The sequence below is a fragment of the Tetrao urogallus genome (genome assembly GCF_951394365.1).
Source record: "Tetrao urogallus genome assembly, chromosome: 11".
Lineage (NCBI taxonomy): Eukaryota > Metazoa > Chordata > Aves > Galliformes > Phasianidae > Tetrao > Tetrao urogallus.
Genome location: NC_136824.1, coordinates 378998 through 392167, shown reverse-complemented (window position 1 = coordinate 392167; position 13170 = coordinate 378998). Strand labels below are relative to the sequence as shown.

Here is a 13170-nt window from a genome sequence, read left to right as displayed (position 1 = left end):
CGGTGGCACCAAGCATGGCAGCGGGGACCGGTGAGCACCAAGAGCAGCTGCAGGACGCCCTTCAGCCCGAGGACTTCGCGTACCACGAGGATGAGTTCATCCTGGAGGGCGTCGCCTGGCCGGGCGCCGCGCCGTCCCGCTTCGACCGGGCGCTGCTGGGGGCCTGGCAGGAGCGCATGGCGCGGGGGCTGTTCCGGTACCACCTGGCGGAGCTGCCCACCCGCGTGCTGCCCGGCGCCATGCGCCTGCTGGTCCAGCTCAACGCGCAGCGCAGCACGGAGCGCAGGCGGCCGCAAGCAGTGCGCAGCCTGACGCAGCCTTTCGACTCTCAGCAATTCAACTTCACGCAGATCCGCCCCGGCGAGGTGGTGCTGCGCCTGCGCCGGAGGCCTGCGGCCGAGAGCGACCTCGCGGCTGCGGACCACGCGCTGGTGGTGATCAACGTCAGCCCCCTGGAGCGCGGCCACGTGCTGCTGCTGCCGGAGCCGACGCTGCGCCTGCCGCAAATCCTCACCCCCGAGCTGCTGCGCGTGGGGCTGGAGGCCGTGCTGCTCAGCGCCCAGCCCGGCTTCCGCGTGGGCTTCAACAGCCTGGGGGCCTCCGCTTCCGTCAACCACCTGCACCTGCACGGCTTCTACCTCGCCCACCCGCTGCTGGTGGAGACGGCGCCGGCCGAGCCGCTCTGCCCCACGCGGGGGCTCAGCCTCCTGCTAAAGGCCCCAGCGCCGGCGCTGCTCTTCTACACGGCGGGCGCCGGCCTGGAGGCGCTGGCCCGGGACGCGTGCAGGGCGGCCGCCCGTCTGCTGGCCCTGGGCCTGGCCTACAACGTCTTCGTGACGCGGGGCGCTCCGCCAGAGGGCTCGGTCGGGCCCGGGCCCGGCGCGGGGCTGCGGCTGCTGCTGTGGGCCAGGAGGCCGCACTTCGAAGTCGAGGAGAGCGCGGCCTTCAACGTGGCGCTGTGCGAGCTGGCCGGGTTCCTGCCCGTGGCCACGGCCGCCGCCTTCGAGGAACTCAGCGAGGCCGAGGTGCTGCGCGCCATCCGCCGACCCCTGCTGCCGGAACCGGAAATGCGCCGCCTCGCCGCTGACCTGGCGCTGCTTCTGGAGGACTGAGCCGCGGGGGCGCTGCCCGCGGGGGGCGCGGCGGGGCCCCGCCAGCCAATCGTGAGGTGCGGCGGGTGCGACCGCGTGACCGGTCCGGGGCCGCTCTAGCTGGCTGTGCTCGGCTCTCTATGGTCGAGAGGAGACAGCTGCCCCGTCGCCATGGGAACGGCGGCGGTCTCGAGCGGCGCCATGGAGGCGAGCGGCGGCGGTGGCGGCTCCTCGGGGACGGCAGCTCCGACCGGGTCCGCTGCGCCCGGGGACGAGCCCGGAGCTGCCGCCTCCAGCCCGAGACCGCGAAAGAAACGGAGGAAGTGCAGGCGAGTGCGGCGGGGGGAGGCGGCTCGATCCCGCGGCCTGTATCCGTCCGTGCGTCCGTCCGTCATGCGAGAGCCGTGCTGCCCGGGCCGCGCTGCTCACATAAAGCCTCTGTGCACACACCGCGTTCCTGTGTCTGTTGCGGGGTCCGCAGGCGGAGCGGCCCCGCGGTGTCTGGGCCTGCAGCCCTCGGGCTGGGGTCCTGCGGGCGGGTCGGAGCCCCAGGAGGAACGGGAACTGCCCCGGCGTGCGCGTCCTCCTAAGGAACAGCACGGGCCTGGCACCGTCTGCCTCACGGCCCGTGGCGACGGGCCGGACTTGGCAGTTGGCTCTGTGGGGTGTGCGGGTGTGGTGGACAGTTGTCTCCTTTGTGCCCACTCCCCTTGGGCTGGTCGCCTCACTGAGCAGCTCTTGTGTCGTCTCTTTCAATTCCAGCATCCCATCCATTAACCTGAGCAGCTGCAAGTACGAGAGCGGTAAGTCCGAGGATGCGGCCCCAAGGATGGAGCCCGCCTGCAGCAAGCCGTGCAGGTTCAGCTGGCGAGGTGGGCTGGTATTGAATTTCCACTGCAGAGTCACCTTTGTGTTATGTGTTTACTGCTTGTGAGCGACTTGGATCCCTGTGAATATTCTCCACTGTGGGCTGAGGAGCTTTGTGCTTTAAAGAGACCCAAGCTGCACAGCAGCACTGCAAGCCCTCACCACCCTCCGTTCCTGTATGTGCCACACTCCTGCTAAAAAATTGGTGAGAAGGGTTTGGCTGGAGGCAGTTACAGTGCAGGATGGTAGCTGTGCTTGGGAAAATGGAGTGAAAGCTACAAACAGTTTAAGTTGAAGCAGGTGGTGCAGCAGGCTGGATCAGTAGCTGTGATATCTCTTTGCTATTCCTCTGCAATGACGTGCTCTAGGCAGCTGCTTCAGGCTCCTGTCTCGCTCTTCTTTGCTGCCACAAGCTATTTCTCAAAAGAACGATTTGATGGATGTTATTAGTCAATTTGCTAATGACTACTCTAGCATTACTACTGTGTTTGCATTGTTGAAGGTCACAGCCTTGTCAGCTGTGTGAGGAATGCTGTTTTCACCCAGAGCGACACGTGTTTCACCTGCGGCCATGCTCAGGAGCTTTGGTGATGGGAGGTGGATGAGGATCCACGACAGAACATGGTGTGGCCTTTGGAGCTCCATAGGAACCAGAACAGTTTCATGCCCACCTCCAGAGCTGTGGTGCTGCTGGGCCGAGCTGGTCAGCCCAGAATAAGCAACAAGGCAACAGCCAATGCAAGGTGGCAGGGTTGTGATGGAGGAGGGCCCAAACGGCCTCAATAGCATGTGGGCTGTTGGGCAGTTCTGGCCACCTGGCTGTGGTGTGTGGAAAGACAGAGGCCTCTGACTTAGAGCTGCCCCCTGTGTTTCCTAACCTGCTTCTGTTTCACACGTGGTTCGTTCATCAGCTCCCCAGCTGTGTAAGAGGGCAAATTCAGAATTGGCACCAACACTAAATCATTGCAGCAACAGCCTTCCATTCCAAAGCTCATGCATTCTGCTACCAATTAGCCTTTGATTTTGAAGGTGAAACCAACACCTTTCAAAGACCTGTATTTAGCTGTGTGGCATCAAACCCAGGGTGGATTCAAGCCTGCTGTAATGCAGGGGATGTTCTGGAACCCCAAGGCAAGTGGACTTGCAGGCCGATGGTTCCCAGTGCACCTGCAGGCAGAGGCTGTGTTGAATTTAGCGGATAGAGTTTGTGTTTCTGAGGTCTTCTGAAGGGTCCTGCTTAGACCTTGTCATCCCTGGGGGTGGCAGTGCAGCTTGAAGAGTTTTGCCCACCCTCCTGTTTACTCTGGGGATTTACCCATCCCTGGCATTCGTATCCTCCCCCTGGACCTTTGTCTGTGCTTCCTTCCACACAGTGCGTCGTGCTGCGCTGTGCTGCGGGCTGAGAGAAGCGGGAGAAAACGAGGAGTGGACGGTGTACTGGACTGACTGCTCTGTCTCTCTGGAACGTGTGATGGAAATGAAGCGGTTTCAGGTAAGTTCCCCATGGAGAGGGGGTGCCCAGCAGGAAGAGCTCAGGACAGGAGGACGAGACGGAGCTGTTAGTGGAACAGAGTGTTGCAGAACAAAACCGATTTGTCTAAAAGTAGCGCTTGTGCCCCACGTTCTGTGTGTTGGTCCCAGATGCACGGGTTCATCGGTCGCTGCTTCTGTTGTGTCTGCAGCGATGCCATCAGTAACAGTCTGACAGTCAGTGGGGAGCTGGAAGGTTGCCAGCCCCTTGAATGTAGAGTGAAATAAATGGCTCTTGCTGACAAGCTGCTCCCTTTCAGAAGCTGCAGTACTGTAGGAAGGCAGAGCTTCAGGGCTGAGATGGAATGAGCAGATAAATCACGCTGCTGAAATCAGATAAGGCAGTTGGCGAACTCTTGTCCTTCAGCAGGCGTTCAAGGCAACAACTGGCCTGGCTTCCTGTTCTGCGTGCTTGTTTCTCCATACACTGCCTTTCCTTGACCTCAAGGATTATCACTGACAACTCTCTTTTTCTTCTGCACCTCTTTCAGAAAATCAACCATTTTCCTGGCATGATTGAGATCTGCCGGAAGGATTTGTTGGCTCGCAACCTCAACCGCATGCTCAAACTCTTCCCCAAGGAGTACAATATTTTTCCCCGCACGTGGACCCTGCCAGCTGAGTGAGTGATACCCATGAATGCAGCAGAGAACAGGGGTATGAAATCAGGAAGTGAGAAGCACCGTGCTTCACAGCTAGGGCTTGGATGGGAATGGCCTCTGAGGTTTCCTGTGGAATGACATCCCCTACGGTGTTTACTGTGCTCAGTGGCCAAAGAGCTGAACCTCGGAAGAGGGACCCGCCCTGAAAGCCACAGGGCAGGATGAGAAGCATAACTTCTGTGTTTCTGGGGAACGTCCCTCTGCAGCTCACCGGGAACAGCAGAGGTAAATGCAGAGCAGAAGAAGCTCTCTCCCCACGCAGGCTGGGTTCAGTGCCCACCGCTCACGCAAGAAGGGTCGGTACGGCTCCTCATTTCCCTGCAGTACAGAGACAGTGTTCCTCCATCAACAGCAAATAATTAACTGGCATGTGGGCTTGACTCTTCAAGGCATCATGTCCCAATGGAGCTGCTTTTGCAGACCAAGCAGGTGATGCGATACGTGAGCGCAGCCTGTGAGCCTCCGCACCCTGCTCACAGCATCCTGGCTGCAGCCTGCTGACCATTTGCTGATGAGCTGGAACAAAAGGGGATGTAAGGGCTTGTGACCTCCTCCTCCTTTGTAGGCAGTGTTTTATTTTTCCCCGATCCCTCCGCAGCAGCAGAGCCAAAACCCTCACTGGCTTCTGTACAAATAGTGCTGAATGTTTCCCATGAAACTCCTGGTAGAGGTAGAGATGTGTGCAAGAAAAAGCTGGAACTGGAAGAGCTTTGTCAGGTTGCTCAAGGACTAAATAATGTATTCCTGATGTAAGCCAGCAATTGCTGTACTATTTCCCCGCTGCAGAACTTAGGTCTGTTGTTAGCACAGTAGTTTGAATGTCTGAGTGTTACCAGAGAAGTGAGGGGCTCGTGTTCTGCAGCCTGTAACAGTCAGCCCTTCGTTGCACAGCTACGGGGACTTCCAGGCCTACAGGCGCAGGAGGAGGAACAGAACGTTCATCTGCAAGCCCGACAGCGGCTGCCAAGGCCGAGGCATCTTCATAACACGCGACCCAGGGGAGATCAGGCACGGAGAGCACATGATCTGTCAGCAGTATATCTCTAAGGTAGCGGGGATGACCTGAGGCACGGGGAAGGACTGCAGCTCCCTTGCTCCTCCCGCACCCTGCCTGCTCCTCGTCCTTTGCCCCGTGTCTCTTGAAGCCAGGGGCGCAGCGACAGCTTGTGTTCCTCCTCGCTGCTGGGCTGAAGTGGTGCAGGCAGTGCAGGTGGAGCAGCTGGCCTTGGGGACTCAGCAGCACACCCAGCAATGTTCCCTTTTCTCACGCTTGCTCCTGCCTTTTTCCTCGCAGCCTTTCCTTATTGATGGCTTTAAGTTTGACATGCGTGTCTATGTGCTGGTCACATCTTGTGACCCACTGAGGATTTTTGTCTACAAGGAGGGTCTGGCCCGGTTTGCCACCATGAGGTACATCGATCCCAGAAGGAGAAACCTGGTAAAAAAAAAATAGAAGGGGAGGATTACAAAAACCTGATGTAGTGTCTGTAGCTTTTGGTCCCTAATTTGTCCTAGGGGCATTCCATACCCTGAACAGGCAGGGACTGGTAGGTTTTATGGGACTCGGTTTTCTTTTTTCCTGCTTTCTCCTCCCTCTGCACCTCCTCCACACAGAAGGTATTTGGGGGTGTCTGAAGTACATCCCAGGTCCCACATCTAGGCTTTTTAATGACATTATCACAGAATCTTAGAGGTGTCTGGATTTGGAGGAACCCAGGAAGGTCTCAAGTCCAGCCTTCTGCTCAAAACTGGGCCAACAATAATTTCAAATGTGATTCCTCCGAGGTGTCACCCAGTTAGGTAATGAAAATCTGCACAGATGGAGACCCCGCAGTGTCTCTAGGCAACACTGCTGCTGCTTCTTGCCTCTGTGAGTGCTCTTGGGTCTGTACCATTCCCTGTCCGCACACCTGGAGACCTGGAGCTTACCTGGTGGTAGTGGAACAGCCTAGGAGACAAGGAGGGGAAATGGGAAAGAAAGGAGGAAAGGTACAGGCCTTGACACTGCGCCTTTCTAAGCAGGGGTCTGTGGTGTGTAACATCCCTAAAGAACGTGGAGTCTGTTGGATTGTGGCCCTCTCGTCAGTCTGATGCCAGGTGCACCTCTCCCAGAGCTGCACAATTACCTGCCCTCTGTCACTCCAACACGTTTATGTCTTGGAGAGGCCTTCTGCTTCACGTGAGCAAAGAGGACGAGTCTGCAGAAATGTGCTGCAGCTTCTGCCCTGGGGAGTCCCTTGTTCAGTGGTGAGGTTACAACTGGAACAGTGCCTGTGGAGCTGACTCCTGTGCTCTACCCAGGAGATTGGGACAGTGAAGCAAGTAGAGCAGTTAGCTCTAACTTCTGGTGAATCAAAGCTGAAAACCATTGCTACAGAGAGGAGGTAAAAGCGGGTGAAGCTGGTGGCTAGATCAGTACTAACGGAATTGTTGTTTCCATTGATGCTCTGCAATGAAGTGTAAATGAAGGTCTCTTGTGGTTCCTCTCTCAGGGTGACATCTGCATGCATTTGACCAATTATGCTATCAACAAACGTAATGCAAACTTTGTCCAGGATGACACGATGGGCAGTAAGAGGTACAGTCTTGTCCGGGTACCACAGCGCCTCCGTGACATCCTGCAGGAAAGCTGCACTGCGGATAGCTGTTTACTTCCACCATTTTTGGGGTGAAGTGTGACGTCCCAGGTGAGCTCTTATCATCTCCTGTCTTCCACACAGGAAACTCTCCACCCTGAATGCCTGGATGATGGATAACAGCTACAACACAACAAAACTCTGGGAAGATATTGAAGATATAATTATAAAGACTCTTATTTCAGCTCACCCTGTGGTGAAGCACAATTACCAAAGCTGCTTTCCTAACCACACTACCAGCTGTGCCTGTTTTGAGATACTGGGTTTTGACATTTTGCTAGACAGAAATCTGAAACCTTGGCTACTAGAGGTGAGGAAGAAATCTCCTGCTGTGTTGGAGCAGCTCTGAAAGTAGCAGATAGTTGAAAGCTTGCTTGTGTGCAGGAAGCTCAAGAACAAGGGCTGGTGGGCTGAACAGAACTTATTTGATTAAACCAGGCCACCTCACTCTCAGAATTAAACGGGTTATGAATACGAGTGGCCAAACAACCTTCTGCAGGCCAAGCAACCTTAATCCACCTGATCTAAGAGCCTGTTCCCTACACACCCTGTCTAACAGCAGGGAGTTTCCTGAACCTCGGCGCTCCTCGATCTGTAACAGCATCCTGAATTTACGGCAGCTGCTCTGCTCTTGCAGTCCTGTGGGGGCACAGAGCTGAGCAGCCTGCAGTGTGGATGAGCATCATAAGGCAGGAGGGACAGAAGGCCAGAACCAGATGGCGTGCACGCCCTCCTGCTTTCAGCCACTGTTATGGGGGAGAACATCAGTTGGACTCGATCTCTGTGGTCCCTTCCAACATTGGATATTCTTTGATCAATGGAAAACATGCAGAGGGGCAGGCTGGGGCCGGCAAGCTTGCTGCAGGCAGCAGTCTGAGCGCTGGGAGTTGCCAGGCTAGATGAGCTGTTTGTTTTGGCAGGTGAACCACTCTCCCAGCTTCACCACAGACTCTCACCTGGACCATGAGGTGAAGGATGCTCTTCTCTTTGACACCATCAACTTGATAAATGTGCACGCCTGTAGCAAAAGGAAAGCGACGGAGGAAGACAAGCAGCAGGCAAAGGAACGACTCCTGCAGGCTCATCGGTCTCCTCGTGTGTCCAGGTACTGCCTTCCCAATGGCACTGCAGGTCCCTGTGAGGAGAAGACAGGCTCTGACACTTGTGCTACCTGAAGCCGTGGCTCTGTGCAGCCCCTGACAGAGCCCACCCAAGCCATCTGCACTCTGGATAGGGAGAGCCTGTCCAGAACTGATCTCAGAAGAGATCTGGGACTCCCTGTGCTGTGATCCCTGGGCTTCCCCTTAGAGCTGCATGTCCTCGTGTCCTTCAGCGCTGTCAGGCTGCAGCAGTACGTTCCTGGTCTCGCAGTGACTCTCACAGGACGGGCCATAGCACTGCTTCAGGGACCAGGAGCACCGCGGGGCACAGGGCTCTTCTCCAAAGCAGGATTCCTTTCCCAGGGTTGAGCATTTTCCCACCCTTCTTTGTCTGCATGCCCTTTCATGATTTATTAATCTGCACGGCCTCTCGAGGCCATTTTAGATGAGGCTGCTGCCCGGGCTTTTCCTGCTGCGCAGGGCAAGGCAGGAACTGCCTCCAGCTCCCATTTCAATTAGGAAACCTGAGAAAACTGCAGGCTGGGGAAGCTGAGCTCGTTACTCCGTACATTTCATGTCCCTGCAGCCTCCACTGCTCCCAGCTCCCTGCTGGCTGAAAGCTCCCAGCTGAGTGCAGAGTGGCAAACGCTCCTTGAACACAAACACTGTAATTGAACTCTGGCAATCAGCTTAGTTGGGTGAAAAGGCTGAGGGGCAGGGTGTGATCCCAGCAGCAGGGGAGGCATCTGGAAATGCTCCAGCAGCATTCGCCATGCAGAGAATGAACAAGTGGGAATTGTTGGTTCCCAGCAGCGAACATGTGTGAAACGGGCTCTCAGATAGGGAAAGGCAGGAGCAAAAATTGAGCTATGTCCATTGTAAAATACCTGGAGCCTCCCATCGCAGCTCCCCGCCTGCCTGCGCTGTCTCCTGGTTTGCAGACATGAGGAGGCAGAGAGCAGCCAGGCAGCCTGGCTCTCTGAGGCAGAGGACTATGAGAACTCCCACCTGGGCAGCTACCGGCGCATTTACCCAGCGTGTGGCACTGACAAGTATGAGCCGTTTTTCAAGCAGAGCAGCTCCCTCTTCAAGGAGACTGCATCATCCAGAGCACGAGAGGAGTGTACCAGGTACGTTCACACACTGCTTCCTTGTGACCCTTTGCTGGGAGTGAGTGTGTTGTTTAAGGGAAGCAAGGAGGTTGTGGAGAGCTGGATACGGGGCAGTCTGCTGTACCTTGTTGCCATGGCAAAGCAACTCCTGTAGCAGTAACTTTGAGAGCAAATGCAGTATTCCACTGGCTTTTGGAATCCGGAGGCACATGTTGAAACATCCTCCACTGTTCTCCCCCTTCTGGCAGGCACAGACTAATTCATGGGCATTTCTTACAGCAGTGAGAGGCTCTCTTAAAAGCACTCCTCCCTCATTTCTTGGCGTGCTTTCTTTATGGTTATTCACTACAGTACTTGACTGCAGTAAAATGTCCTCAGACTGAAGTCTTTGCAGTTTTGCTATTATGCCTCTTATGGAACCAGTGACCAAAACAGCTCTTCTGTGGCAGGCAACAACTGGAAGAAATTCGCATGAAGAAAGAAAAGTTAGAAGCTGTTAACAGCAAGAAGAAAAAAGAGAGGAAGGAAGGGCTGCAGGGAGAGTCGCCTGCAGACAAATCCATGATCCACAACAAAACCTCAGCTTCTGCAACCCACTTCACCTACAGAAGCACAAAGATGTGGGATAAAAAGGTACCTTGTTTTCGTCTGTGCTCATCCATGGTGTATAAAGGCAGTCTGTGGCTCTAGGAGCAGCACTGGGCCATGGGTATCTCCTAAGGAGATGAGGCCCCTCCGTGAAGTCCTGTGGGGCTGACAGCTTGTGCCAGGAGGCACCTGGAAGCAGTGCTGCCCTTTGCTGCTGTGCAGTCATAGGCATTTTCATCCTACTCCACCCTGAGGTCTGTAATTCCCTGTAGGGCTCAGAGCAGTTTGCAGTTTTGTATCTCTCGCCCATTTCTGTAGCTTCAACTTTTCTGTAAGTCGGGTGTTTCTTTCCTAAGACAGAGCACGTGCAGTATGACTCCATGCAGCCTCAGGATATTCTGGAAAATGAAGAGAAGAAAAGAGTGAATGCTCTTGCAAGGCGTAAGAACCTTATCCAAGGCCTGGGTATCATGGATCAGCTCTCCCAGCTGCTTCCCACAACTGAGAGATCATCTGACAGCCACAGGCCCTGCGCTGTTACCTCTGAGATCCAGGTAACTGAAGCTTGCCCCGATGGTTCTACGAGGCCACCACAGGACGCCGCCGCTTGTGGCAGGATGCGGCCCATTTAAACGAGGTCCAACGTGCCGCCCGGGTCCTCGGGTCTTTTTCTCCTACAAGGGCTGGGGGCACGCCAGGCACTCACACAGAGCCCCTGGGCACCTTTCCTCAGAAGGTCCCTCATTCTCATTCCAAAAGACAGTCTGATAACACTGCCTTTCGCTGTCCCCACGTGCAGCACGGCGTGGTCTGCTTCTTCAGGGCCGTAAGGTTCTCCTGTCTAAGTGAGATTAATTCCCGAGCAGGAGTTCTCTGAGCTATGAGTGCTAAGAGCATGGCAAAGAAGCACAAGCAGCAAACAGGGTCTGAGTGGAAGTGTAGAAATACCTAAAAACATCTCGGTGAATTCTGCACTGCAAGCAGTGCCTCTTCCTAAACCCCCCAGCCTCTGTGTTACACAGCCCCCACCCATGGAAGGTGAAGAGCCCCCTGCACATCTCCTGACAGCACATGTGCTGGAAACACATCAGAGCTCAGTCCTTGCTGTGGGGCTTCCCCTTGACAGTCATGTTTGCTCTGCAAGAGCTTGCTGTAGTCTAAGCCCTTGGCTTTGCCACTGTCACGTCCTGGATTATTTCAAGGTGCGCAGCTGAAGAAACCTGGGCCGTGCAGGGATTACGCCCAGGGAAAATTTGGAGCTAGATTTGCTTGCCTACAGTTCCCAAACCTGGCCACAGGTGCCAGTGTTCTGAAATCAGATGAGGAGAAAGGCAGCAGTCTGTCATCACTGGACTCCAGTGGGCTGTAAGGGCTGCAGCAGAACTGATGGCTGATATCTGATATGTGGAGAAAGTGCTAATTGTTGACTGGCAGTTGTGAAAAGCCTTGCAAGGTCCTCTCCTGTGGCACCACCTGCTTCCATAAAGGCCTTCCACTCCTGCTTGGAAGGACAGCACACCTTGCAAGGATGCTGACAAACTCCAGATACCAGAATTGCAGGAATTATGTGGGCTGTGGGAGTATTCTGTGCCTTACAGCAAATTGGAAACGTCCCTTTAATTTAACAAAACAAGTGTAAGGTGCGATCTGATCTGTAAGAACTGATGGTAGCTGCCTTTTCTGCTCCCAGACAAAGCAAAGCAGAACTTGAAACCACGAGTTCCACCCTAGCTCTGGGCAGATCTTTTCAGAAGCAAAGGACTGTACAGGGCTGGGTCAGATCCTTCATCACTGAAGCCTCCCCACAAGGCCGTGGCGTTTCTTTCCACAAACCCTGCTGCAGCTCAGGGCGATGCTACGGGCAGTGCATGGGAGCCTCTGAGCTCTGCTGCAGGCAGACCAGACGCCGTCCACCTGGATGATTTGAATCTAAGGCTGAGGTGTGTGCAGGAGAGCAAACGTGGGGAGATGTGTAGTGAGCACCGGCGCGGAAGACGTTTCCTTCCTGTCTCTCATCAAGGGTCTCCAGAGCTAAGCTACAACCGCTTTCTCTCCTTCCAGACGCAGTTTCTTTGGGACGCACCGCAGGCACAGCAGCCTGCCCCCTTGATGACCATCATCCCCCTCTCGTTCCCAAGAGGCACCGTGTGGCCTTCAGGACAGCCGTGTGCTCATAAGCACAGCACCAGGGCACAGCTGCTGGCTGGCCAGCACCCTGCCCCGGGCACGCTGTTGGTTCGAGGGCAGAGCATCCCCTTCCGAGAGCAGCACACGGTGCAGTGCAGCGCCCAGCCCCAGGACAGGGGCAACTCGTGGAGCCGGGCTGCAGAGCCAGCAGCAGCTACCCAGCCCTGCACTAAAACCAGGGGAAGGCCGATGAGCGCCTGGCAGCTCTCTGCAGCCAGAAACAAGGCGGAAGGATGTGAGTGCGATTATCTCACTTTGGTTCTGCCTTTGTGTGCTTTGCGTGCAGAGCCGTGCAGACATGGAAGTTCTGATGGAGAAGCAGGAGGGTTGGGTGGAGCTGTTCCGCGGTTGGGGGGCTGTGCGGCGGCCACAAAGAACAGCAGGCTGCAGCTGTGCGGCTGCCCACACGCTGTCTGTGCTCCTGCAGGTGACGTCGGGCGGCCGCTCTGCGCAAGCAGCGCTCACCGCTGTTCGTTGGGATGCCCGGCCCGTGCAGGCAAGGCCACGGGTGATGGCGGCTTCAGCGGTGCGGCAGCACGGCGGCTCCTCGTAGCCTCTGCCGCTCTCGTGCTGCACACGCGCTGCGCCAGCGCCATGAATTTCCGCGACGTGAGCAGCACAGGTAAGGGGCAGCGGCGGCTCCAGCCCCCCCCCGGGCGCCGCTCCCTGCACCGTGGCTGCCGGGGGTTCCATCCGAGCGCCCTCGCTCTGGTCGTGGGGTCCTGCGGGACGTCGAGGCCCAGTTGTCCGTCAGGACTCCGAACCGCCGGCTAGCGGCGGCGCGGGAGCCCGCAGCCCCAGGTGCCGGGGAGCGGCGCGCCGTGCCCAGACCCCGCCGTGCCTCCCGCGCTTCCCCCGCCCTCGGGCCGCCCCCGCCCCGCCCCCCCTCGGGTCATGGCGGCGTTGGTGCGGCGCGGGCTGCGGGTCGGTGCGCTGCTGGCCGCATCCCCGCGGCGGGCGGCAGCAACGTGGCACGGGGAGCCGGAGCCGCCGAACGCGGTGCCGGATGAGGCCGAGAGGTACGGGACTGCGGGGCCGAGTCCGCGGCCGGGAGGACCGTGGCGCTCACACGTTTCTCTCCCCGCAGAGCACGGAGGCGGCGGGCAGCGGCGCGGCTGCGGCGGGAGCTGGGCGCGGAGCGCGGCGCCCCCGAGCGGACGCTGACCTGGGAGGCGATGGAGCAGATGCGGTGAGCGGCCGGGTCCGGGCGGGGCGAGGCGGGACGGAGCGGTAGGCGGTGACCGCGCTGCACCCGCAGGTTCCTGCGGCAGGAACTGCCCGAAGAGTGGCCGCTGGAGCGCCTGGCCGAAGGCTTCGGCGTCAGCCCCGACGTGGTGCGCCGGGTGCTGCGGAGCCGGAGCCGCCTCCCGCCGCACCGCCGCCTGCGCCAGGACGCG

General features: G+C 57.2%; 2 protein-coding genes across 2 annotated transcripts; both read left to right on the top strand.

The window, feature by feature from the left end:
• Positions 1–14: 14 nt before the first annotated feature.
• GDPGP1 (GDP-D-glucose phosphorylase 1) lies at positions 15–1112 on the top strand (the record flags this gene model as incomplete). Its single annotated transcript, XM_079540875.1, has 1 exon — positions 15–1112. One exon carries the CDS (start codon positions 15–17, stop codon positions 1110–1112), a length of 1098 nt encoding a protein of 365 aa, XP_079397001.1.
• A 150-nt stretch (positions 1113–1262) lies between these two features.
• Positions 1263–12937, top strand: TTLL13 (tubulin tyrosine ligase like 13; the record flags this gene model as incomplete). Its single annotated transcript, XM_079540660.1, has 15 exons — positions 1263–1420; positions 1854–1894; positions 3332–3450; positions 3980–4110; positions 5042–5198; positions 5445–5588; positions 6643–6728; positions 6871–7096; positions 7707–7891; positions 8828–9016; positions 9448–9631; positions 9943–10140; positions 11648–12008; positions 12201–12395; positions 12861–12937. The coding sequence occupies 15 exons, from the start codon at positions 1263–1265 to the stop codon at positions 12935–12937; spliced, it is 2451 nt and encodes an 816-aa protein (XP_079396786.1).
• Between the last annotated feature and the right edge of the window lie 233 nt (positions 12938–13170).